Source organism: Belonocnema kinseyi, chromosome 3, assembly GCF_010883055.1.
Source record: "Belonocnema kinseyi isolate 2016_QV_RU_SX_M_011 chromosome 3, B_treatae_v1, whole genome shotgun sequence".
In the NCBI taxonomy this organism is placed as follows: domain Eukaryota; kingdom Metazoa; phylum Arthropoda; class Insecta; order Hymenoptera; family Cynipidae; genus Belonocnema; species Belonocnema kinseyi.
This window is the reverse complement of record NC_046659.1, coordinates 53,630,146-53,658,014: the sequence shown is the minus strand read 5'-3', so window position 1 is coordinate 53,658,014 and position 27,869 is coordinate 53,630,146. Positions and strand designations below refer to the sequence as shown.

Below are 27,869 nucleotides of genomic sequence, written 5' to 3'. Positions count from 1 at the left end.
ACTTTGAGTATACTAGCTGAAAAAATCGCAAGCACAGCTCCTTCAATTAAGTTTTAACATAGCACCCTGAGCCTCATTCAACGCATTTATTTCTTTTCATTCTATAAAAAAATGCAAAAAATAGCAAAATATTTTCCCCCCATTCGAAGCTCGACAATTTTTTTCAAAAAAAAAAAATAACCTTATACAATCCGACACTACTGTATCTTTCGTCACAAGTTTTTATTTCACATTTCTGTCACACAAATGTTGAATTTCAAATACACCATACACATACAATCATTCTTTCGCCTCGCTGGCTGAATCACCGTATAAAAAAGAAGGGCAGAGTAGAATGGACGCGAGTCGCGAGGAGAGGCTGGGATGCAAAACTCGAGAGTACATACAAGTATTACGTTACCCTACCTACTTATTTAACTACCTATGTATACTAATATATTTATATATTTATATAGAACTCTCTTTTCCTCTCCATATCGCCGTCTCCTATTCCTTCAGGTTCGCTTCTTCGCTGGCGATTCTTCCTTTTGTTTTTGTTGTTGTTGTTACAATCTATCAGGAAACCTGCGAAGTTCACTGGCTGAAAAATCGACACATTTAATTCCTGTCAGGGGCTGTCTGGGTGGAGGAAAGTTCTTGATTCACTTGTGTGGGGCGCTTGCCCGCCTGGCCGTCAGGGTGGGTGGGATCATTGCCGTCGCATTGGCGCTTCCAAAACAAAAGACACAAAGAGCGACATTAGCGCGCCACCGTGCCTTCTCAGAAATCACGGCTCGACTTTCGACTAAAAACCTGCTGCGAAAGAGCATTTCCCTCTTTTTCGTCGTATCACTGTCGTTTTTTAACGGCAGCACGCGATTTGAGATACTCTGCCGACGAAAGGACAGAATAACAGTACCGATCCAAGTCATTCAAATAAGAATCTTTGACATAATTCTTCAGTTATTCTCTGAGATAGTTATGTATTATTTCATGTGATGTTTTTTTCAGGAAAAAGAGCAGTGAATTTTCAACCAGTAGAAGATATAAACAAAAATAATTAGTTGTCTTCTGAAAGGAAGAATTTTGTATAACTGAGGTGACAATGACAAGATTCTATCTTGGATGGCGAACTCGAGAAGCTTTAAAATCTTAAGTAAATTGCATTTGGAACACGAGCGCCCTCATTAAGATAGAACTTTATCGTTTAGATACGTCAACGTTTATATCGAAGCTAAACATTTCGTTAAAACACTTTTCTACGACTCATGGTAAACACACTAAAAAGCATTCAAATTCAAACAGGGATCCTTCTGGCCAAGATTGTGCTGCTTCAATAAAATAGCCAAGAAGCACACTTTTCAGGAAAGAAAGGCAAGAACGTGCTTATTCATAAATTCATTTTTAGAACCCGAATTTAAGTCGGTAGCACTGGCAATATGTAAAAAATAGCATCTTCACCTTCTCCATTATGCCGCGTAGAATTAGATGATTGTTATAAACATAAGATACCGATACTTTTATAATGATTTAATAAAATAAACGAATATACTAAAAGCATATTTATTTGCTTTCTCATTGATTACGTTCAATTTGCGCAACATAAATGAGAAAAGGAAAATGATATTTCTTAAATACTACCTATGCTACCAACTTAAATTCAGATAATAAAAATTAATTTCTAAACAGGCATGCTTTGCCACTTTTTTTTAAGCGGCACCTTGTTCTTACTTTTCCTGTATAGGCGTGACACTGGGTTAACCCAAAAAGATGAATGGTTTAGGCACAATAAAGATATATTAGCATCTCAAAATGCATTTTTATTTGTCCTGCATAAATTTATCTAGTAAACAATATTAAAAAACAAGTGACTTTTGAAAATAGAAGAATATTGTATTCAAATTTGGAAGCTTCGGAAAGTAAAAAAAATGTCAATTCGGAGCAGCCTTCAAATTCTTGAAACTCTTCCAATTCGAAGACATTGAAATTTTCAAGTATTTTTAATTGCAAAACTTTCACGTTAAAAATATCCAGACGCTGAATATCTCCACATTTCTTTGAAAAACATATTCGAGATTTTTTTACATTTGAACATATCCACATTTTTTATTTTGAAGTATATAATTTAAAAGTCTCCAAATTTTGAAAATATCAACATTTTCTTAAACTCCTCTTTATTTGAAAATCTTCTGATTTGAAATTTTCACAATTTTAATTTGAAATTATCCTACTTTAGTGTTACATAGTCAAATTTGTGAATGTCTTTTCAAATTTTTTAAACAAAACACATTTAAAAAAACCCTCCGATTGGAATTTTTTCGAATTTAAACACACACTTTTTTATGAGTCAATAAACCAACAGGTTAAATGTTCACTACTCTCGTCCCAAATCTATTAACCTTAAACAAAATTCTTGAAATATACCAAATCATGGCATAGAAGCAAGACTATCCCTAAAACTTCTAACATCTAGTGCAAATCTAATGTACAAAAGTACTATCTTAATTTATCTATTTTTGTACATTTCAATAACCGTACTTCTTTTCAACAGTCTTAAGTATCGGTAACTGAATATTTATTGAATACTCTTATATTTCCACATAAAGTAAAACCCCACATTAAAAAAAAAAGAAAAAATGTGCAATAGAAAATAAGAGTAGCTTCAAGGTACACTACTGATTCCTTGGATTCAGTACACAAAAAATTTCGCCAGTGATCTCTTCAAAAATGAAATAATTTCCAAAAGGTGATTAATTTACCATTGGTTCAAAATAAAATGTTAATGGCGAAATCATTCTGAACTCGTGTGTTCATTTCATCGGCTCACATTGACGTGTAAAAGTTTTCTCGTGAGATTGTCGATCCTGAGAAAGAGGGAATGCTCGCAAAGCTCAATCTTTCAGTCAGCGTCCTTTACCGTGGCACAGGAACACGATTCTCGCTTCGAGCACCGCGACGAGAAAACATCGTCCCTCTTTTTTTTCTTTTTTTTTCGTTTACCTACTTTTCGATCTAGCTTAGTTTCTTAGCTTTCGGCTTACCTGAAAATAACGTAAGAACACAAAAGTGGAATTTTAGAATTATGATTTTGTTTGCCAAATGGGCAGCGTGTGTAACAGTTATAAATAGTTTAGCCACCTCTGAAAGCACGTGTACATCCGCATGCAAATTGGAACTGCATTGTTGATCCTCTCATAGACCGGGGCAAAGTTGTGAGCTAATTTTTTGCCCATACAAAATTATGAATAATGGATATTGAGATGATTTTTTTAAAGATGCAATCACTATTAGAGATCGCATTTTCATATTCATATAAAAAAAATCGATAAGATTCTTGCATTTTAAATTTCTTTCAAATACGCCATTTGATCCTAGACCATAAAATCTCGTGGCAAACTTGCGATTTTTATAATATATTAATAAAAAAAATCCAAGGACAAAAATATATTTGTGTATGAATGCATGTATATGATTTCTAATAATGAGAGCCTCATTAAAAACAATATTCGTCTCAATATTCCTCGTATTTTTTTAGGCAGAAATCAGTTAATTAATATTATTTATCCTATATAACTTAACTTTTACCAACACTTAAGAGAATGGTTGCAATCCTCGTATAAAATGGATTTATTAAGACCAAAAAAATCGTGTAGTATTAAACTACTTGAGGATTTACTTTCACAACTTTGCTACGGCCTCCTCTACTGTTTTACATGAATTTTGACCCTGGTGAAAATAATATCAAAAGAATATTTAAAAAAGAGAGGTCTTTTGTATAGAACTTGTAGTGAAATATTCTTTAGAGGAATAATGGGAAACATACAGTAATTTACAACAGTATTTTACTCAAGTCAAAGAAAAGGTAACACAGAAATTCCGTCTAACGGTTCAAGAGGATAAAAACAAGTACGGTAGATTAACTAAAAGAAAAACACGAGTTCGATCAGCCATAGCGTGACAAAAAAAAACCCTGACTCATGACTGTTTCTGATTTGTTCCTTTTTCTTTCAGAAGGTCCTGATCCGATGCCTGAGCCTTCTAACTTTGCTGTGAGAAATCAAATGTAAGGCGTCTTGAAAATAGTAAAAAGACAGGGATCCGAAAAAATTAAATTAAGTGTGTGCTAAAGTTGGAGGGAGAACTCTGGCAAGGGGAAGGGGTACCTGGAAAGGGAACATGGGTTGTGTCCGGGTGTACAGACACTAAACATACAGAAAACATTTGTGAAGGTGAAATGTTAGCATTTTCGAAAACTTCATTTTTATTCTGAAAATAATGAAATTAGAAACGTTATTCTGCTATTAATTTCGTTATTTTCGCAATAAAGAAAAAGTTTCAGGCAATTTTGACACTATGGCTTCGCAATACTTTTGCGCTACTTTACAGTGCCTTGCCATATTATTAGACCAAAACTAGAAAATTACAATTTTCACATAATTTGTCTTTTATTGTAAGTACTTTGAGCATTCTTTTTTTATTAAACTCCTAGTTCACTAGATTTGCCATATTCGCCAGATGAATTAGCACATTTTTAGATCGAAAAAAGTCACCGTTCTCGACTGAACGGGTAAATCTCAAGACATGAATCCCATTTAGAACGTTTGAAACTTCATGAAACAAGTAAGTAAGCACGATCCTACGATCAAGTAAGAGCTAATTCGGATACTCAATCATATTCTGGAACATTGCCCAGAGATAAAGATTAAAATTGAAAACTGTATGAACAGTATGCATCGTCGTATTGAAGCTTTATTATCTGATAAAGGTGGGCATACGAAATTATTATTCTATCTAAAAGTCGTTTTTTATTGTAAAAATGCTTGAGTTCAATGTAGATAGATAATTACTTTTTTCAATAAAATTCATCATACATAATATATTTCTCTAATATTTCACAAAGCATGTCTCAATATCAATGTGTATCTTATTTAAAATGATAAAAAAAAGTAATTTTTAGCTCTGGCCTAATAATCAGTATTTCATACAGAAACTTTTCGCAGATAATACAGCATCAATGCCACGCGGAATTCTGCTTAAACAGTTTTCAACTTTTCTCTTTATCTTTCGGCAATGTTTCCAAATGTGATTCAGTATCCGAATTAGCTCTTACTTGGTCGTAGGATCGTCCTTACTGACTTTTATTTCATGAAGTTCCAAACCTTCTAAATGGGATACATATCTTGAGATTTTCCCGGTCCGTCACGAAACGGTGACTTTTTTCGACCTAAAAACGTGCTAATTCGTCTGGCAAATCTAGCGAACTAGGAGTTTAAAAACACAAGAACTCTCAAATTACTTACAATAAATGATAAAAATAATGTGAAAATTGTAATTTTTAGCTTTGACCTAATAATATGGGTACCTTTTTCAACTCAACTGGTTATTTTGTCCCTTAATTTCGTTCGAATCCCTGAAAAATACTTTTGTAGTAGAAAGAAGACAGATATTAAATTCTTCTTTATTAACCGTTATTTTGTTAGTCCGCAATTAAATAGATAATTTCATCCGGCACGATTTCGCTAAGGTGAAAAATTACGAATTTGGTGCTGGATAAAAAACGAGTATTTCTTCTCGAAAGGACGAGTAATCAATAATGCTCTCCAAATATTTTCCAATAACAATTAAAATAAGCCAATTAGATCAAAAGTATTTTAATAATTTGAACACGGATTAAGGACCTGAGAAAAGTTATTTTGGAAAATAAGTAGCTTGTTAAGTACAGTCAAAATCTAGCAATATTATAAATTCTAAAAAGAAGGACATAGTTTTAGGCGTTCATTATAGTTTTATAGTTAAGAAACCAAAGAATAAGCTAGCAATACGTTTAAATTGATCACAAAAATACACAAAGGTTTAGAGAGATCCCAGTTGCATTACATCACGAAATGTGCACTTTATTATTAACATCACAAATTTAAAATATCTATTATTTTTCATTTTTTGCAATTGAGATATCTCTTTTGATATTAATTTAGATTAAAATTAAAAAGAAGGATGACATTCTCCGGCCAGGCGGTGTGAATCGTCGTTTTCAGAACGAGAACAGTAGTAAATTGACAGACATTCCAAAGTGAAGTAAATACATACAATACCCTTACACAAGCAAATTACAGGAACGAGCTTAACTATAATAGTTGAATTCTACTTCCAAATTGTGTATGTACTATTTATCATACTGCCAAATACCAGCGAGAAGTAACCATGCCACGGTATCACGACTCCAGACTTAATTTTAAGGAAAACCTTTAAAAATTACGAAAGAATGCTTTACTCTAATTTTAACAAATTAGAAAAACTTCAGTAACAAATTTTCAACTATTCTCCGTACCTTAAATTAAATAGTTTTGTTTTCAAATAGCAAGTCTATCAGCCTTTAAACTTGCAAGAATCAACATTTTGTTTTCGATTCAAAATGTTTTTAATTTTGAAGTTTAAGTGATTAAACAAAGATAATATAAACACGACTTCATTGGTAAATTTAGTTCTTTTTATATTCGACTTTATATGTTTCATTTTTTGTATTTGATTGTTAGCAATAGCGAAAATAGTTTTAGAACTAATACAATCCAGCTAAGCATGAAGAAGAATATTTAAAAATACTTCTAGGAATTAAGAATGTAAACTCAGTTCGGAAAATTTCATTTACAAACATTCAACTTTCCATTGACTGTTTTGTTCTAGAAGTTTCAAAATTACACTATCCATTTCTAATTAATTATGCAAAACATTCTTTCGTGGTGACCAATAAAATTATATTGTCGCAATCGTAAAAGTATCGCCTATGACATCGACAATTACGCTACCACCGTGAGAAGTGCAAATAGTCTTGTCCACTAATTACTTAAAGACCCTGAAAACTACGATAGATGTGTCCAAGAGTACAGTATTAATAGGTTGCAACTCACTTGGATCTAGGAGGCTTTTCAGCGCCAGCTGCATTACTACAATGCAATCTCCTACTGAACCTTCGTTCTTGGCCACCAGCTCCCGCTGCTGAAAGATACCACCAGAAAACCCTTTTAAACAAATTTTGCTACAAAATTTTTATCTTTTAAAAACAACTTTTTTATTAGGTAAGTTGCAAAAAAGTAGATTTCTATTTTAAAAAAAAATCAAAAAACAATATCCACAAATGAAGAAGCAAGTAAAAGTATCAGAATACGGGTTTTAAAAATTCACCACCTTGAAAATTTGGCTCTCGATTTAATTTCTCCTATTTTAGACTTCAAATTACTTTTAAGACCATATAAATCAATTGAAGTTAAAAATAGAAAGGAAACACAAATTAGACGAACAGAAAAGCGTTTGAAAATAAAATACATTATGCATCATACCCACCATCTTTGCCCCTCACCTTTAAAAATAAAGCAACTTTTCACCGATAAAAAAAACTGTCTTTGTCCACTGTGAAAATCAATTCAGTAAGGTCCATAGCAATATTACTTCAGGCTTAATTTTATTATATATTCCTTAAATTAAAACAAAAAATCGAAAATTATAATCAGCGAAATATTTTCAATAGACGTTTAGGAATCGTAAATGCATATAAAAAAAGAAACAAGCGCGAATTAAAGAATTTAGCATAACTATTCGCGTGACGAAGAATCGTCCCTCAAAGTAATTAGAAACCGTAAGACGATCAGGAGCTCATTATGCTAATATAGTCTGTTAAGCACCATTCGATCGATGAGAAACAGTCGTTAAGCTGTTATGATCTCACAATAAAATTGAGTCACAATTTTACTCTTGCAATGAATAATTACGAACAAGTTTTTGCTTTCGAAAAAACCACTTACAAGCTATTTTTACAAGGAAGCAGATGAAGGCGAAAGAGGAATCAATTTTGGGAAGCATTCTTCTAGTTGACGCAAAATAAATATAAAATTAATACTAGTAAAAAAAATCAGGGTGGCCACTCAAAGACTTTGTTATTTCAACTTTTAAATTCTGATCTTCAAAACTGAAAAATGTATAGTTTCAAGCATTCAAAATTGAACAATTTAAAACTTAAATGATTAATATTTTACAAATTTAAGGCTTTAGAATCAGGCAATCTCCAGATGAAACTATTAAAAATGATATTCTATTGTAGAAGCCATTGATATTGAATATTTTTTATTCCGAGGTCTTCAAATAAAAAATTTAAAAATCCAACTAAACCTTTTCAAACCGAGCTTATTCAAATTGAACAATTCTACATTCAGGGGAATTCAAATTCGGCAGATTGAAAAAACTTACTGAAATTTGATTCTTGAACACCATTCATACTTATAATTTGAAATTATACCATTGTAAATAATTTTTTAAACCTGGCAGTTTATAATGCTTCAATTAAAAATTTAACTTAAAAAGAGTTTTTAATTTGAAATTACCTAACTCTCGAAACTAATCTAAATCTCTGATATTGAATATAGTGGATTTCTAATCATTCGAATATTAAAGGGCTTTGATTGCTAACTTGCACTTTTGAACAATTAAAATTTGAACCAATCATGTTGAATTTTTCAATTTAAATGTTGCCTTTCAACCATCTACAAGAATTAATTCAAATAATAAGGGCATGTTACATGTACAATAACATTTGAATTCTCATTTATTCAATTTCAAGCACTGAATAATTACAAATTCTCCACTTAAAAAAATTCCCATTTAAAATTATTGAAAACTTTCAAATAAAAGTTCTTTTACTTCAGACGCTTTTTTTTTATAATTATTCAATATTAAAGTTTTCAAACTTAAAACTTCGCAACTATTAAGGCTTTCGATTATAAATAAACTTGTAAACTCTTAAAGGATTCTATTTAAAATCTTGAAAATTTCACTTTCTACACTAAAGGCTTTATCCTTCAAATTTATCAACCATTATTTAACTTTTCAGAATTTATATTAAGAAAATTTGAACTATATTAAGGCTTTCAAAATGAAATAACATTAAATCCAGAAGGATTCAATCAATATCAGTTAGATTTGAAATTATATAATTGAACAAGTTTGAATTGGCTGGAAAGCTTAAAGTAACCATTCATAATTGTACATTTTCAAATGATAAATGTTCTGAATTGAAAAATTATAAATATAGACATTTAAACAATGAAACCGAATCTAAGCACTGAAAAAGCAAATAAAATTTGTCTTTAAAAATCAACAATTTAAAATGAGAAGAGTTTCAAACTTTCTAATTTCCCACCTCGGCTACAAAAAAATCACCGCCACCCTGAAAATATTGTTAAGAAAAAAATTGTTAACTTAAAGAAATTTGGATAGAAATATTAAACCAAAACAAGAAAGCGGAAATAAGAATGAATTTTCGTCGACTAGTAACGCTGATGGACAATCTTTCACGCTTGGCAGTTGAAATGGAAAAATTAAGAAACTAAGAAAAGCGATTAATACAAAAATATAAGCTGGACAGAAATACCAATGCAAAATGAGGTACCGACATGATACAGATAATGTGATAGGGTTGAAAAATAGTATCAAAAAAGTAATAAAGGCTTCCACATTGACGAAAGCTCTTCCAAGTAAAACAAAAAATATATATTGGACTGAGCCTTCGAGAATGATAGTGACCTACCGGTTTTTCCATTCAAGCCAAGTGTAGAAGAAATTTTGACAAGGATTCAAAATAATTGAGAGTGGTGTAAGAAAGAAATAAAAAAAGGCCAGTCCTTGAATGGAAAAACATTTATTTCTACGTTCTTCTCATCAACGTACGAACAAGCTGGTTACAAATGATGTCATAAAGAAAGACATTCGGAAAGAATCAAAGGAAATAACACAAAAAAAATAAACAACGTGTATAATGCGACGAGTTACGGCGACAAAAAAAGCAACACCCGAACTAATGTAAATGTTTTCTGTTATAACTCTTCTTCATGTATAATGCGTCTGCATGAAAAAAATATTGATAATGTCTATACTATAAATTTCTAATGGTAAGTAAATAAAATTTGTGCGTAAGCGTAAAAGGGCAGGAGGAGCAAAAAAATAGGTCTTTGAATTCTTGATATTGATTATTTGAACCCAGAAGGAAGTCGCCGGTATTTTGTTTCTATCTAAGCTTTGGTAACGCCACCCGCAGTCTTTCGGCATCGGGGTTTTTTGCTCCTCTCGCGACTTTAGTCCGGACGAAGAGATCTGATAGTTTTTAAGTCTCTTCGCTTTATTTAGGTATCGATAGTGTCGTGAGGTACCTCAAGGCAAGAAGTAACATCATCAGCATCCCTTATGGCCTTTGCACGCTCCATGAAAACGAGTTAAAATAAGCGTTATTTGCGTGCCAGAATAACCCTAGTGCTACCAATTGGCTTCCCTTTCTGGCAGTGTCAACTTCCGAAAGATGGAAACGTGAAGACTTTTATAAAGATTAATATTTAAGTCATTTTTCTTTACAAGTTTAAATAAAAAACTTAATTTTAAAAAGACTTTCAATATAACTGATAAGAATATTTACATCAACAAAATTAGAATGGCCATAAAATTGTAGATTACTTCGTAAAATAATTTTTTTTATCTTTTCATCAAATTTTGCCTTACTGTTAAGACAAAATAACGAATAGCTTATAAAATATTTAAGTATCTATCGTATAGTTTATTTCCTAAATATTTGCAGCCTAATATTCTAATCACGTTAACATCTTCAGGTAAATTCAAATCATGGAAGACGAACTTTGTAAATATATTTAAAAATAAAAAGGAATAATAGGAACAATCGATCGAGGTATGAATGGCGAAAAAACCGCTCAGATTCGTATACAAGACAGCGCGAATTGGTTGATCGTCTTAGTGATTTTTGTGTAAAAAAAATCACATCAATTACACGTAGTAAGCAAACCAACTAAATGGATACAATATAGGGTAGGATTTTTTCAGTCTATGAGTTGTGAATGATGCGATAAAAATAAAATGGCAAAAGATATAAAATAAAAAAATGACGAAGATAAAAATGATTTCTAGTTTATCGAACCTTGATTGCACACATTGCGATTTCTTTGATCCTTTTAAATTTCTTGAATCTTTAACCCAGGGATTTTAACTTTTTCGGAAAGACGATGTTTACAAATAGGTTTGCTTTTTTGTTTTAGCGCCATTGAAAATTGAAATTGTTTTACGTAACTTGAAATGTAAACTGATTCTGATACATATAGGTATTTATTTCGTTTCGAAAGGAAATCAGGAAATTAAACTAAATCAAGTAAAGTAATGAAGACGTCTTTTTTATAACAAGACATTTGAACAAGTTTTCACATACATAAAAAGTTTCGAAGCCTTTTTTTAATCTGACGTTTAAACATTTCAAGTTGTTTGTAAAGGTTTATAAATTGTTCAATTAAATTAAGAATAATCCAAAAAGTTCTAAAATTTGGGATAAAATAAACCACCAATCAAGTTTGCAAGACTTTCGCTATTCGTCCTAAAAATATGTAGATTAAACGATTTCGAAAAAAGATAACTATTTAAATTTGAAAATACTAAGCTTACTAAATACTCACTAAATACTTTTGATAAAAAAGTCCGATTTCAAACGATAAAAACATTTCATTGAACGTAATAGAACGTACAAAAATTATTCATTTTTCGCTGGTTTCATGCGTATAAACATTGTCACAAAAAAATAATGCTAATGGGTAATTTTTCAACGTAAAAATTATCCAAACTCAATATTTTATTTTACTGAATATTATTTACGAATCCAAGTAATCAGGACGGGAATCTTTATTTCGTCAGCAAAAATTATTTTTATTACCATTTGGGTCTAAAAATAAACCTCTTCCTTTGATTTTAATCCTAATATATTTGTGAAGTCTATACCTAATATTAAAATAGATTTTTTTTTAAATAAATCCCTTATCTCTAAATTTACGTAGATACGATTATGGAAAAGTAAATTTCTTGAAATTAAAAAGCTTTTTTTTGGAAAATTTCTTTTTTTTCAAATTCAATCATGTTACTTTGACGTGTTAACAGTTTGTAATGTTCATAATTCAAGTTTTAGAACTGATTAATTTTGAAAAAATAAAAATTTGGAATTTAAACGGTATACGTAGATTAAATGCTTAAAAAGATAATTTCACAACACGTAAGTGAAAGAGAACCTAAGAGTTCATGTAAAAGTTTAAATCACATATTCTCTATCTAAGTAAAAATATTATGAAAAGGAAAGAATTTAAAATTGAAAAGTGCAAATATTTTACTGGCACAATGAGCTGCTTTGTGCAAACGTTTAATTCTATACAGTTACGAGAAAAAAACATATATTCTCGAGAGAATAAACATATTCTAATAAAATGTATTACGTATAGATCGATTCTCTAAAAATATAAATATACTTCACACACGCAAATGAAACAGAAATCTAGAGCTAATGTGATAATGCCAATCTTTTCTATCACCTATGGCCCTATGCTAACACTACAGAAACAGAAAACTAATTTTTTTTCTTATAAAAAAGAAATGTCCTCTACATTTTAATGATTTAATAAGTATCAAGTCTTCTGATTTGGGTAATGAATTGATATGTAAATTGATTCTTAAGGCTTTTCAGTCAGGAAACATTACCAAGTATAAACATATATCGTAATATGATTAATACGATTCATTCACCGATTTTTAATAGTTCATTAAGTTTCATTTCGATTACATTACAATCCGCCTCTTCAACTTTAAAAAAATCGAGGGTAGTCAAATATTTTAAATCGATTAACTAATTCAGAAAATTATTATATACATATACTGTTAACAGGATACTAATAATTTATTTTCACTAACGAAAATAATCGCTATTAACTCTTTTAATGTCGAAAATATTAAAAAATTCAAAACACCGATATGACAGAAAAAAGCAAACTATAAGATTAATATTTCTTAAATATAGACAATTTAATTAAACTTTGAAATCAAACATTGACGCCTATTGTACGGCGACTAAGACAAAACTAACTTGGAACTATTGGGTAGCAGTTTCAGACTTCAGTACAATATTAAAGAAAAAAAAAAAACAAGAAACAATGCATTTCTGATCATAGTCAACATTGATCAAAACGAATTGATATTTTATTGTCTTTTATCAATAATATTGTATATAATTATCTCGAGTTTCCCAATAAATCGCTTATGAAATGGCGCGATTTTCAAGATTAACGAGTTATCCCTTTGCACAATCTCCATTGCAGTTACGCGATCGTCCACAAAAAGTCGGACATCAAACTACATCCCTTTCGTTAAAGAAACTCAAAAAGATCAAGGAGACGCAAAGGAAGATGATGAATCGAACCCAAGAGAATGTAAATATAAAATTGTAAACAATACATAAGAATATATAACCGTAGATCCTAGAACGAAAACCATAAAACCTAGTGCATGTGCGCCATTGTGTTTTAAATACAACCTAATCTATAATGAATTCATGAAAATAAACGATTGGAACTAAGGATCCCAGTGGAGCATCACGAGTTTGGTCATGTAGAAATTTATATTACCAGGGAGATCACTCTTAAGGATCATCTTTCTCCAACATATTAAAAAGATCTCTAGATTCCTTGAATGATGATCTTTCTAATTGAAAAGGTCGCGAACTTTCAAAAGCAAATGCAGACAAAGATATCCAGAAGTATTCCCTTGATTATGTCTAACTTCCCTTGGGGTTTCGCGTGTCTCCGAGAATCACTTGAATTTGTACCCCGGCTCAAAGCATCTAGATCCACTTTTGTAATCCACCCTAGGCATCGTTCCCAGCTTTCTCCGCACGCCATTGTTTCTGCCGCTCGTGTCTTTTCCAGACTGTTCGGATTCTGAAGGTAATGCCTCCCCAGCTGGCTTATTGAATATCCAATCTCCAGACTGTCTATATGTCCACTCGTTGTTTCGTGAGTTAGCACGTCTTTGTCGCTCGCAGAGCTCTGCTCTTCGCACGAATATGTCGATAATGGCGTCTTGTTCCCGTCGTTCTCTGGAATTATCTCTCGAAAGGTCTTCATCTGATTCTGTTCCTCTAGATGATTCTCCTTCAATTTGCCTCGTTTTAATGACTTGTCTATACTCTTTCCACACCGCTGGTCCCCCTCCTGTTGAAAATTTTCTTCTTGTATTCCACTGTTGTGCCCAAAAGGGTTGTTGCTCGATGACTCTTGATAAAGTGTGCTCCTCTCGCATCCATCCCGAAGAATGGGAAGTCCGTCCAAAAAAACCTGATCCTGGGGATGGTTTTGCAAGCAGTAATATTCACACCTTTCTTCAGCTGTCAGAGGAGCGTTCGTGCTTAGCAATTCGTGCCCTCGACTCTGCTCCTTGATGCCGTCTTTGACTAAAAAATTAAAGCCACGACCTATTTTCTGAAAAAGACTCGATTTTACTTTGGGCAATGTCCCATTCAAGGACAGTTTTGGTTTTGTAGAATCTAAACTCCGCTGTTTTCCATGAAAAAACGACTTGGGTCTGTTGTCATCTGGTACATGATCTAGACTTCTGGCATCAACTGCTATGACATCAAGATCATTCTCAAGAGAATCCAAACTTCTGTGTGCCAACCTTATCTTCCGTATGGAAGGGTCCGTCGACACTTCTTTTCCATGTGCATTGATTCGGCTGGATGTACCAAGACCTCCAACCGCACCGAGTCCATCCAACTCGTCAGTTTCTCGATTTATGTCTTTCTCAGTTTTATACCCATGAAAAAAGTAGCTCTGTTTATCTAGGGGTCGCGACGCTGTATCGGGACTTGTTTCGCGAACGCGAATGGAGGATGGAAGACGATGGTGATCGCGGGAACGAGTGGAATTATAGTTAGTGTGTTTACGACCAATTTCGTTATGCCCCAAACTGAGACCTGACAAAACTAAAGAGTTTGAATCTGTCGCGACGGCTCGACCGGGGGAGGATTTGAATGTACTGAACTGATAGGGTTTCGATCTCGATGTCTCGCAGGCTGAGCTCGCCTGCGATTGCTCCATCAAGTGCGTTTTTCGTTCCGGGTGCTGTTGATTCGCAAAGAATTTTGGGTAGAATGCTTGCTTTTTACCTTGGAAATCGCTCTTGTCCTGATTGTCCTGGTCACCGCGTACATCCGGGACGTGCTGCAACTTCGCCTTGCGTTCTGGTATACCAGCGTAGACCATCGCCGATCCCACAGCCGCTACAGACGTGTTTGTCGGTCCTTGCCGCGTGTAGGGTCTAAAAGTTCATAATTTGCGTTTAAAAATTATAAGAGAATTATTGGAGTTTGAACGCTGTCAAAGATCGGTCTTAGATTTTAGTCTTACTCGCAATTTTTTTATTATTTTCGCCTAAAACGATATTTTTTGACGAAACGCAGTACAGAATTTTTAAAAATAAACATAGGGGACTTTTAGGAGAATAATTTAACATAAAACTAATTAAACATGCATTTTTCGTTTTAACTTTTATGGGATTTTCGAAAGCTTTATTCTTTTGAACTTAAGAGTTTTAAGCTTTAATTTGTTTAAAAAAAGTAAAACATATTTTTTAAACATACTATCAATTTCCTCTAAACAAGAACAATTTTTTTACTTTGAATATTCTTTTTGTTCTAATACTTCGAAAATTCTACTTATTTCTAAACGAACTAGTTAAAAAACAAATATCTATTTTTCAATTATATTTAAACCCGAAAAGAAGGTTAGAAGATGTTCTGTTTCAAATTCCAATACTGTCTTTTAAGCTGTGGAGATATATCATTTTAAATGTTGAAGATGAGAAAAACTGTAAAATTTCATCAATTTTTAAAATATATGATTGCCCTTGTTAAACTACAATTTGAAGATTTTGTCAATTTGGAAGATTTCAATTAAAACAATCATTTAACAATTGTTCTTCGTATTGTGAATCGTTTCCAGGCTGAAAAGATCAAAATCTTCTTAGAAATTAGGCAAAATTATTTCCACTATTCTAAATTTTACGAAATTCGTCAATTATGCACAAAAACAGCAACTATTTTAATTTTCTCCATGCACGAGAGATTTCACGGATTTTTAAATAAATTCAATGATTCTCCAATTTCCACTTCATACTTTTCTGCAAAAATAAGTTATTTCACATTTTTGTTATTGTTAAATTAAATATCTTTAATTACTTAAGAAGTATTTCTTTTTCAAATACAAAAACTAGTAGATTGGCGATGGCATTCATTAAGTACATAAAAAAAATATGAGAGATGAAAATATGAACTACGAAAACCTGATAAGGATCACAATATGACATTTATTCGTTTATTCTCTTACGTGATTAATGAACGCTCCTTTCAGAATTATTTTTTGTAAGGATTTGGACTTTTACTACTTTTTACGTTTTACTTTTTCCAATTTAACCCTCTGTTGGTGCCCTGGGTGTGCAGCCGCCCAGAGGTAGTATGTAAGTAAAAATTGTGAAAACGACATCATGAGAGTGGGTCTAGTGCAGCGGTCGGCAAACTTTTTGCGCGCTTTTCAGGTCAGGGCGGGCTTGACCCAAGAAATTTTTTTCGCCTGCCGGGCTTTGTTCATCAACGCTATGGTTCTCCTGCGTGGAGTGCGGTTGTGTTAACTTTTCTCGGTGCGAGTTCGTTGTGAGATGGAGTACTCAATGGGGATAAAAAGTTACTAATCGATTTTTTTAAATTTCTTATAACAGTGATTTAAAAGTTTAAATTCGAAATCTGTGATTTTTTTGCGATTATTTGCATCTAAAATTCTTCTTGGGAATTTAAAAATCAATGTTTTGAAATATTAAAATTTTGATTAACAGTTACTTTTAACTAAATTAAAAACGTTTACTAAAGTTATCAATAAATTCAATTTATTGAAGTTTACTGTACTTCTGCTCATTTTTTCAGACAAATATTTGGAAGTAAGAGAGCCCCTTTATTCGCTCCCTCTCGTGGGACACAATCAAACTGGTAAATGCCATATATAATAAAATAAAATTATTAATATATATATAATATTTACCTGCAGCTATACTGTCTCTCCATTTATACAAATTGAATTTAAAAATAAAATAAAACCCGAAAGTAAAAAGGGGAAAAGATTCAACTTTTTCTATGAAAGATAAAACTTGAATTTTTGAAAAATGAAATTTGAAGCGACGGCAAATAACTTATTTCTCTTTAATTACATATTTTCTTAATTACAAATTTTAATAATAAATGCCCTTAAGATCTTAACAAATTGAACTTAACAATTAAATAAAACCCAAAGGTAAAAAGTGAATGACTAAATTTTTTCCAGGAAAGATAAAAATTAATTTGTTTGCAAAATGAAATTTAAAGCGACGGAAAATGACTTGTTTTTTATTATATATTTTTTCAATTACAAATTTTAATAATCAATGTCCTTATGATTTCAACAAATTGAATTTAAAAACCAAATAAACCCCGAAAGTAAGAAGCGAATGACTAAAATTTTTCTATGAAATATAAAACTTACATTTTTTAAAAATGAATATTTAATTATATATATTTTTAATTACATATTGTAACAATAAATGCCCTTAAGATAATGGAATATCACAAAAGCACACATTTTAAATGTTGTTGCTTCAAAGACCTCATTTTTAACTAAAAATATACTGTTTGTATTCCTATATGAAAATTAATTTTATATTTTGTATATAAGATCGAATATTGTAAGAATTGTATAGCTTATACCATGCCATTCGATGCTAATTTTGAAAACGAAAACGTTTCTAATAGTGAAAACTGAATGTAAAACTAAAAGTGTTATTGTTAATTGAATTTCAGGTTTTTAAGACGTTTCTTAGATTCTTTTTGATCGGAAAATTCCACAGATTTCTAATTTCACACTTTCAAAATGTTAATTTTTAAATTTAAGAATTTTTAGTTTTTAATTTTAACCCCTTTAACGCCAACCGCTTAACAAAGGAAGTAGCTGTGGCAGTCTGGACCTTTTTCGCGGCAGCAGGTACTGCCACGAGATTTAGACTCGACCCGCCACGGCAGCTAGGGCTGCCGCGAGGCAGTAGTTTGCCGGCCACTGGTCTAGGGGTCGCTTAATGGCAAAACAGCTGATTAGAACGCTGTTTAGGAACTAAAATTAAAAATTGTTATTAATTTCGAAGCGAAAATCATTACTGCTTCAAATTGTAAACTTTGTAGATTTGAAAGATATTTAGTTTCAAAGTTTTTCAATATAATTAATTTTAAATGCGTGGTATTTTATTTTAAGTATTACCAACAAAAGAAATAATATCCAAGTACGAAGGCCTTTAAAATTTAAAAGCAGCGACGATTAAAACACTTTCCATTCTGAAGGTTTGAAACAAAAAATAGGGGGCTAATGCAAAATATTTTTGAGGTCCTTAACGAGGTCGCGTAAATAATTTTTCAGTTTTCTGAATCTTTTACTTTATGTAAATAATCTAAGAGATCCATTATCTTTGGAGTAAGTTGAATAAATTATGGTTAAAAAAATCAAGCAAGAACAATATTTAGAAAATACTGACTCTTCGTCAACGTGTAACCCTACTTCTTATTGTTAACAAAATGTTTCTTTGTCTTTATGCTCAAACATTATTTTTTCAGTGACGGAAAAGTTTCAAGTTCTGGAAATAAATGACTATATGTATAAATTTATTGAAATAATAATTACAAAATAATGTTATGCAAGTAAATAGTGTCGGACTTAAATAAATACAAAAGTTCAAATAATTCCAGTTTCAACTATTATACTTCACTGTATAATTTTCATATATTCAGGGAAGACTTTTTTGTATAAGCTGATGAAATATGCCTGAGAAATGTTTATTAACAATACTTAAGTTTAAAGAAAATATCGTTCTTTAACGTACGAATAAAATAAAAACTGAATAATCTTGCCTAGAAATGTATGTACATAAACTAACCTCATATAAATTCGCGTCGTAAATAAAGTAATTAAAAATAATATAAATCCTTCATTTTCACCTATAGCTACAATTTCATTACAACAGAAGTCCAAATTCTTACTTAGTCACCGAAAAAAAATACAAAATCTTAAACACGGGATCATTACGCAATTTATAAATTGCACTTTAAAAAAATGAATTTCCAGAATTCAATTCTAGAACGACGTACGTGTAAACATGACTTAATGTACTTTTTCAACCCCATGATATCGTGGTTACTCATAACCATATTGAAAAATTAAAAAAACTATGTAGATTGAAAAAGGGAAATATATTAATTAAGAAACAGGCTGAGGCTTGTAAAAATGACCAGTCCACTAATAATTATTTTAATTATTTCCATCAAACACGACATCTGTTGACGCAACGTGGAATCAAAACACGATTCTACTATCGTTTTTTTCTTCAAAAAATATTACATTCTTCGATCTTACGGGTTGTCGATCAGCAAATTGAAATTCCAGGAAAATTTAAAATCCCTTCATGTAAACTAGTTTATAATTCAAAGGCATGTCAATTCTAATTCCAAGGCAGTATAAAGATTTAGTTCAATAAGGGTCCTCGTTTCATTGAATGCGGATGTTTCCCGATTCACTGACCCAGGCGACAATAATAGAATCAAATTATTAATAACCGCGAAAAGGAGACACGCCTGCAAGCGCATCATGTCAGTCGAGGCTCGTAAGCAATTCATTATCAAGACTTTTAGCCTCTAGAGTCAGAAAATTGCCACGATACTGACCTCGCTCGGTGTTCTTGATCGTTGTTGGTCCCAGATGGCAGAGGGGCGTTCGTCGGCTGCGAGTGCGTCGGTGCTTGTTGCGCCGACGGTAAAGCGGGTTGCCTCGCGCTGCCAAATTTCAACATATTCCAATCGAATACGTAGTCGTATGTGAAACCCTGACTATGGAATAATGTTCGGAAAAGGTGTCGGAGATACGAGTAGTCCGGTTTTTCCTCAAAGCGTAATTGCCGGCAGTATCTGAGGTACGTCGTAAATTCGACTGGAATCACAAAATAACAATACAAATTAAAGCACTATATTCTCATCTTTAGATAAAGGCTAAAATATCCAATTATTGTGAAAACCTACCCGGGTAACTTTTGCAGAGCTCTTCGATGGCAGTGGACATTTTCTTTTCAGAAATCCGCTCGTACTTCTGCCTTTTGGTAGCGGCCTTCAATCCTTGCCAGGGTAAGCTACCTCGGTTGAAGTACATCAGAACATAGCCTAGTGATTCGAGATCATCTCTCCGAGATTGTTCGATTCCCAGATGTGTGTTTACACTGGCGTATCTGCAATTAATAAAAGGTTATAAGGCCTTTCATCAAAATAAGAACTCGAGAGGTTGACCACTTGGTTTTTGAGTATAAAGCAGATTTCAAAATATTCCAGATAAGAGGAATTCAAAGATTTAAAAGTCTCCAAAGATTGCAGTGTTTCATAAGATTTTAAAAACACTATAATTTGAAATGAGACATAAAAAATGTGGAAGCGTGTCTAAGATGAGAGCCCACCGCAGTCTTTGTCTCTGATTTCCCTTGCGTTTTCATGCGTCCTGGACACGCTTCGCTTAGGAGCAACTTTTAATAACATGAGAAATTATGAAGAAAAAATTTCCTAAATTAGGAATTAGTCCAACGACAATGATAATTTTTAGCAATGAAAAAATTACCTCGCTGTGCCAGTGAGATTTTTGTTCTCCCGATATGGTATGTGCTTGTTATTCCGCCCATCGCGGTACTTTTTCGCAAGTCCAAAGTCTATAATATACACGAGGTTTCCCTTCTTTCCAAGACCCATAAGGAAGTTGTCGGGTTTAATATCCCGGTGGATGAAGTTGCGACTGTGAATGTAGTCCGTTCTGCTTATCTGATAATGACAAAAATATAGCATTAAAATTTAAATACGTAGAGTACCTGGAAGACGAAAGAGGCTTTATGTGCAAATTTTTATGTCGGCTATGGTCAGATGAGTATGAGACACGGTCTGAGACACATCTTTTGAGGTCGTTGCTTCTGTTAATCGTCACAAGCAAATCAAAGGGGATGAGAAATTTACTGGACCGTGAAAGACTAATTGGAGTAGCTTTTTAGAAGCTGTAGGCAATTGTCAATAAAAAAAGAATAAAACACTTTGGTTGTTGTTCAAATAAAAAAAATATAGTGGTAATATAAATATATTATAGTATAAATTCAGGGTGGCCGCTCGAATCTTGGTAAAAATTTCCGGTCTATTTATTTTACCTACTCATTCAAATCTAAATGCGTCCTATTAAATGAATAGAGCTTATTACGTTCGTTTCTATTGTATTTTTGTAATAATAAAATGAAAACAATAGGGAAAATGTATATATTATTTAATAATAAATTATCACTTTTTGTTACTTACGCATTAGGTAATATTTAATTAAATCATTCTAAATTAAGTTATTCAAGAATTGAGTAACCTTCCAATTAAGGAAAGATTAACTGAAAATTGATAAAACCTTGAAAATCTGTAAAATAACGGTTGGAGTTTAGAATTCAATAATTTCATTATACAGTTGACTTGGCCGGGAAGATGTGCTAGGCCCCAAGTGTAAAAAGTTTAAGCTTCGAAAATTGAAGCTTTCACAATATAAAACGAAATTTTTTTAGCTGAAAACCTTTAGAAATTTATAGATTTAAATGCCCTTAAAAATTAAAATATTTTCAATAAGTCTATTTACACCGTGGAAGTTTTTTCTATGGTAGAAGAAACTTCTACGCTCGGCAACTAATCAGTGGCTTCGGCTGTAAATAGAATGCCGATCTCAATGTGATCAATATCAAAATACAATGTTTATCATTTTAAGCGGCCTTTTCAAAGTTAAAACCTTTAAAACTAAAACAGGGAGGTATGCATCTATATTTAATTCACAATTGGACATTTTTAAACTTAAAAGATATAAAATGTAAATGACTGTTTATAATAAAATTAACGCGCTGAAAATAAAACAAATGTTTAGATTTTTTTGTCGACTTCAATTTAAGTTTATCATTATCCTCATTTCACTTTTTAAATTTAATACTAACATTTTAACGAAATAAACAAATTCCGAATCAAGGCACAAATTTATGAGTCCCGATTTTTTCGTGCAAAAATGTTCGATTTCCGGGTCCAGTGATCAGCCAGAAATTATCGTTTGGAAGACTCATTTGACGTGTCAATGCTCTTGCATTCGATCGTTATAGACAGTGTAATCTCAATACGGACTTTGCTCAATAGATCTGCTACTTTACACCCAGAAAATAAAAATATTCAAACAAATGATGTCTGTTGAAACGACAAGTTTCCCTCGGCAGACAACTGGCTGCGATTTTTATTTATTCTGTCTTATCTTAGAACGAGGCAATAGTTAAAACCTCAATATAATCCTGTATTCACTTTCAACCAAAGACACCTTAAAATTTACAGCATTGGATTACATTCAAATATAATTATAAATCAGATCATTTTTTAAATCTGCTTTGAGACCTCTCCGACAACGGGACTGTAAAACCTTGGAAGCCTTGTTAAATTTGTATAGTATAAGAAACTTTCTCTAAGGGATCCTTTGTTTTGCAACGTCAAAAACAGATTCTGTGACAGACCCTCGCTTCATAATGTTACGTAATAATAAAATCCTCCCTTGTAGCATTTAACGATTATGCTTACTTCAGTTCCATATAATGTATAATTCTAGATATTTCAAGAGCGAATTATTATAACTTTAACCCTTTAAAATAACAATAAATGTCTGATTGCAATAAATAAATTTAGAACTCTTCTGATTTATGTCCTATGAAAAACAATTTGCACTTGGGAAAAATTTATATTATTGATTAGTACTTGAAAGGTTTTCAGAAGTACTTACCAACTGATCGGCAAGAAGTAGAACAGTTTTTAAGGTAAATCTTCTAGAACAAAAATTAAAGAGATCCTCCAGGGACGGTCCTAGTAATTCCATCACCATAACATTGTAATCTCCTTCCGATCCGCACCATTTTATCGTTGGGATCCCAACTAGAATTAGACATATTTTAAATATTTGTGTCAGGCATAATAGAATACAAAAAGAGACATTAAAAAATGCCCACCATAAACATAAACACAAATCAGCATAAGATTATGTATTATGTAATTCGACTCAAATTGCAACATCGCGACTTTCATATAACTCAATCATATAGGCCACTGTCTAGGTGAACTGAATAAAACGGAATAATGAGACCGTTTTTCAGAAAAGAGAAATTTCAGTAACAAACACAATTTGAAGCATCGGCTTCAGTTTCATGTAAACTAGAACACGATTGCTCGTAAGTTTTACTCAAAAATTAATTTAAAAAATGTTTAATTAAAATGTACTTACCACCACCTTGCATCATCCGATAAAACTTGGATTCTATGTGGAGTTGGGGATGCCGCGTTTTAATGCATTCTAGCTTTATGGCGACTTCTTCGCCGGTGGAAATATTGGTGCCTGTTGAAAAAGTGCATTGATTTATAATCAAATTCTTTGAAGATTAACGGCGAATAAGAGATAATACCAAGAAAATGCTTTGTGTACAATTAGGATTTTAAACCTTTTTTAATTTTTTTTTCTTTATTCTCATGATCATTAGAAAAAAATTCTTTCTCGAAATATTTTACGGCATTTTTTGTACTCAAGAGTAATACTTCTTATTTGACCTTAAAATTTCATTGTAAGCTGCACATTTGTAGGCTGCTTTTCTTTTACTTTCCTTTAATTCGTCATTTTCTGAATCATTTGAAATAGCTTTACCAAATTAGTTTCAACAAACAAAGGAGGAAAGCGCCAGTTTTTAGAAACGAAATTCTAAAATTTTCTGCCTTACGAGTGTTATCTATTCTTGACACCTTCTTCAGTATTGATTCTTTTGTGTTCATAATTAATATTGTAACAATAGAAAAAAATATCAAACATTGAATCTAAACTATTAAAGGCTATTTGTCCTTAAAGATAAACGGTTTAATTAAAGATTTATTGGTAAATCCATTACAACTCGTGCCAGTTTTTTCAACAGTCAATATGTGATCTTAAAAATTCGATCATTTAAAATATTTTTAAGAACTGCTTTTAAGAAATTCTAATGGTTTTAGGCTGATCAAGTAGTGATAATAAAATTAATGTTAAAAACCATTATATATATTTTAAATAGCAAAATGCGCATATAAAATTGTGAACAAAACAATATTTATTATATTGCTTGAAATCATGATTTACTTTCCAAACATTAGAAAGCCTGAAATAAAGAGTTGCAGTCTGACGAAAAAAATTGTTTATCCTTGTAAGTTATATGTAGATTTCGATGAAGACCTAAGCATCAACTAGATTGGAAGAAAATTAAAAAGTAAAATAAAAAAAGAAGTGATTGAGACAAAACTAAGTGAAAGTGGAACGCATATTCAGACACGCATTTAAATTCAACGTGAACAATTAAGAGCTGATTACAGTGTTGGAGGGCAAAAATCAATAAACAAACCGAACGTCCAAACGTCAACACGGAAGTATAGAGTGAGTTAAAAATGTCAGGGTATGTTTTGATTTTTCAAAGCTAAGTGGAACCGCGAAGCAAAATGCACTTTACAATATAAATTGATATTGGTTAGGAATGTTTGGGACAAAGACTAAGCTTGTTACCAAGGCAACATTTTTGAAATGAAGTGAGAGTTTCAAATATAATAGATTTAAGTTTGAACACAAGATCAAATTCGTTGAAACTACTGACTTTTAAGCATAAGGAAAAAACTTATTTTTATAAAGGATCAACGTTTGGAGTAATGTAAATTTTTAGAATGAAAACAAATACTGCAAGATACATTATTACAACAGGAACATATTTTTTTATTAAGTTCAACTTAAAAGTAATACCAAACTTTGCAGTTAGATTAATTTTATTCTTTTTAAAGAACACCTCATATGAATATAGAACCAAATTTTACACTAACGTGAACTTTTAATGTTTCAAACTTCAAAGCCAGACCAAGTTTTTTAAAAAGATAAATATCAATACAGAACCAAACTTCACAGAAAAAAAATATGAAAGCCAGATCTAACTTTACAAAGCGGCAGATTTTTGCAGCATCAAAAATATTTTTTTAAGTAAGACCTAACTTGAAAGCAAAACCTAATTTTAATGCAAGGACAAATTGCGGAGCAAGGCTGTTTTCTTTTGAAAGACTGAATTTTATACAAGGTCAAATTATAGAACACAACTCATAATACACCAAATTTTGATAAATGAAAAATTATTAAAGCAAGATTGTTACACCACATTAAAAAAGTCCATTTTTTTGTCATGTATTTTATCAAACGGGTAAAAAATAAAAGTATGTGACAAAGAAATCCATGCATATCACGTAATTACAAGAGGAACCTAATTTTCTTATGTATTCTATTTAATCTGGCACAAAAAAAAGAAAAGAAATTGAGGTGCAAATGAAATCCATGCCTCTTGCGTTAATACAAGGTCGACTTTTATAAAACAAAATTACTATTCAGCAACAGTGAATTTAAAAAAATGCATATACATTTTATAGTAACTAGCCAGGTACATTTTTTAAGTAAGATAGGGAGAATGGTCGGTACTTGTCAACAGTGAATTCTAGTTTGAAAAATTACATAAACATATATTTTTCGATTAAAATAGATTAAATTCTGATCAAGCAAAACAAAAAATTGGTGAACGACGAAAGATTTTGAATTTTGAAGGAAAGGGTGAAATTTTAAAACAAAACAAAAAACACTTCTATATAATGACGGAATTTCCAACAAAAACATGAATTTCAAAGCAGGGCCCAGAATTTTAAAGGCATAATTTTGGAGCGAGACGGATTATTATTAGAAGAGATGTTAAATAAAGAGCTAACTTTAAAAGTGAAGGGTTTTTATTGTAGGATGCAATTCTAATATCGAGGGCAGAAATCATGATAAAATAAATCTGTAATAAAAAATGACAGATCATGACGGGATTTTAAACTAAGAATCCAATTTTTTGTCAGGGGTAAATTTGAGATTACGAAAAGGACCAACTAGTATGGAATTCCACGCGAGATTTCGAGGCAAGCCAAAAATCAGAAGCAAATTGATCCAACACTGATCGGAATGTTGATACCTGGCTGAGTAGTGTAAACTCTCAGGTTTGAAAAAAGGGTCAGATCAGAGCAAGGAATAAGGAAAGGAAGGCTCCGATGCTTGTAGCTGTAGGTGTAAAACGGGGGGAGGGGGGGGGGGATAAACGCGCAAAAGCAAGTGCAAAACAGACTAGGTGAGCGGAGGAGGTGGGGTACCATAATTACAAATTTCGCAAATCACAATATCAGGATTCACCTACCTAGATAAATGTCTCCGAAGGAGCCGCTCCCAATTTTCCGTCCTAAACGGAATTTGTTGCCGACGCGCAGCTCCATGAGGAAGAACAGCAGCAACAGCAGAGGAAGTCAGAGTGCCAGGTCTCGAACTCTCGAGGGTGCGCCCAAAGCAAGCAACGCGGACAATTCGTCCCGTCGTGGTTAGACTTGCTCCTCCATGATTCCGATCAATTTTGATCACACTGCCGCCCGCGAACTGAGGGACATTTTCTTTTCCTGCTCTCGGGGTGGCTTCGATGGCTGCTGCGATGGCTCACGATGGTGGTGCTGCTGGCCAAAGCGATGTTGCTGCTCTTGGTTACAAAATTATAACTTTGATGACGGTGGCGCTGTCCGCGTTGTGGTTGTTCGTTGTTGTCGACGGCGCGCTGCTGATGTCAGAGTTTCATGTGCGGGGACCGGCAGGGAATCAGCAGGGGGCAAGACAGAGAGTGAAGCGGACTGGCGTGGACTAGCAGAAGTGATGTTGATTATACGTTGGTGGCGAAGTTTAGGAGAAATGCGAGGATTAAAGGTGGAATTTTGCAAGCACTGTGTGGAAAATTGAGAAAATAGACCTCGACCATCTGCCACAAAACGCACTTCTATCTTTTATAACCCGTAGAATATCAGCAATGCCAGACTCCTTCGCTTTGCTCATTCGAAGAATTACCATTCGTACACGTCTCGGAATGTCAGAAGACCGAGCGATAATGTGATTTCAAAGAAGATTGATGTCTCATTGCTTGGGAGGATTGTTCTGCTCTTCTGGATGAGGCACCTCTTACGGGGATTAATAGCGGAGAAATGAACAAAGCGATGAGGCGGAAAAGATTGCAGTTGCGACACGCGAGCGGCGAGCGTGTTGAAACCAGTCAAAACTCGCTCAACACGAAAGCAGGGTCTAGTCTAGGCTATCTATCGTCTATGTTTCTAGTTTCTCGCACTCTCTCTTTTTCTTTAGCCACTGTCTTGTTTCCTTCCTCTAGCTCGTAGTCAGATATCAAATGAGGAATGTAAAGTTACGGGAATAATGAAAAGTCTGGTAAATTACCTGCGATTTCTTTTTTAGGAATTTTGTGCTTGGGGAAATTAATTTTTAACCATTTTCAGTGATTTTATGGAAAGCTGTACAAGCAGCCGTCTGTTTTTTAAAAAGAAAGAAAATTTGATAAGGCTAACGCTGATAATATCGGGATCTATACTTCTAGACAATGATGCCAATGTTGGCACCCTGTGCTACTGCGCTTGCCTTGGGGCTGCGCGCTGGTTGGCCGCACTTGGTGCGCAATTCAAAATTACTTTAAAAGCAATAGTTGTAATTTAAATGAATAACCTTTAAACAATAAATAAGAATGTATATAAATTGCGTAACTTTTTATTTTAGGCAAATTCAAAAATATACGTATTAATAATTTTGTTGTGAAATATGAGTCAGTCTTTGGAGTTCAGTGAAACTAAACTGTTATTTATCAAATATATGTGTTATAAATTTTGTGCTTCCCTGAAATTAAAAGTTATATAATTTGCATATATTCTTGTTCATATTTTAATAATTACTTGTTAAAACAAAGATATTAGGTCCTAGATACGGCATAAGATTAGTTGCACCACATACCGT

General features: G+C 32.5%; 3 protein-coding genes across 11 annotated transcripts in view; all 3 read right to left on the bottom strand.

Annotated features, from left to right (window-relative positions):
• The window catches only part of LOC117169829 (L-xylulose reductase-like), a 5,023-nt gene extending 4,740 nt beyond the window's left edge, over positions 1–283 (bottom strand). The window contains exon 1 of the mRNA XM_033356338.1: positions 265–283. Within this exon, the coding sequence (XP_033212229.1) occupies positions 265–283 (19 nt within the window). The remainder of the gene's footprint in view (positions 1–264) is intronic.
• On the bottom strand, positions 23–27,123 carry LOC117170317 (casein kinase I-like). Of its 9 annotated transcripts, none has more exons than XM_033357017.1 (9): positions 26,233–27,123; positions 23,247–23,357; positions 22,752–22,900; positions 20,550–20,746; positions 19,967–20,169; positions 19,616–19,877; positions 14,996–15,147; positions 6,885–6,969; positions 23–708 (listed from the first exon to the last, which is right to left on the bottom strand). In XM_033357017.1, the coding sequence occupies exons 1-9, from the start codon at positions 26,306–26,308 to the stop codon at positions 642–644; spliced, it is 1,302 nt and encodes a 433-aa protein (XP_033212908.1). In that variant the 5' UTR covers positions 26,309–27,123; the 3' UTR covers positions 23–641. The 9 variants fall into 9 exon arrangements, with proteins under 9 accessions (XP_033212908.1, XP_033212913.1, XP_033212904.1 ...); XM_033357022.1 differs by having other exon boundaries at positions 23–712; positions 6,885–6,972; positions 26,233–26,332; XM_033357013.1 differs by having other exon boundaries at positions 24–712.
• LOC117170316 lies at positions 12,366–14,989 on the bottom strand. The gene has a single exon (XM_033357012.1). The coding sequence runs from the start codon at positions 14,925–14,927 to the stop codon at positions 13,557–13,559; it is 1,371 nt and encodes a 456-aa protein (XP_033212903.1). The 5' UTR covers positions 14,928–14,989; the 3' UTR covers positions 12,366–13,556.
• Positions 27,124–27,869: the final 746 nt, after the last annotated feature.

Excerpts from the sequence above, each read along its gene's own strand:
- LOC117170316 (XM_033357012.1), bottom strand. The coding sequence starts at position 14,927 with ATGGAGCAATCGCAGGCGAGCTCAGCCTGCGAGACATCGAGATCGAAA.
- LOC117170317 (XM_033357022.1), bottom strand. The coding sequence starts at position 26,308 with ATGGAGCTGCGCGTCGGCAACAAATTCCGTTTAGGACGGAAAATTGGG. Across the intron at positions 15,148-19,615 it reads GATCAAGAACACCGAGCGAG|ACCCTACACGCGGCAAGGAC; the intron begins GTCAGTATCGTG and ends ATGAACTTTTAG. Across the intron at positions 6,973-14,995 it reads GGACAAGAGCGATTTCCAAG|CAGCGGGAGCTGGTGGCCAA; the intron begins GTAAAAAGCAAG and ends GGTATCTTTCAG.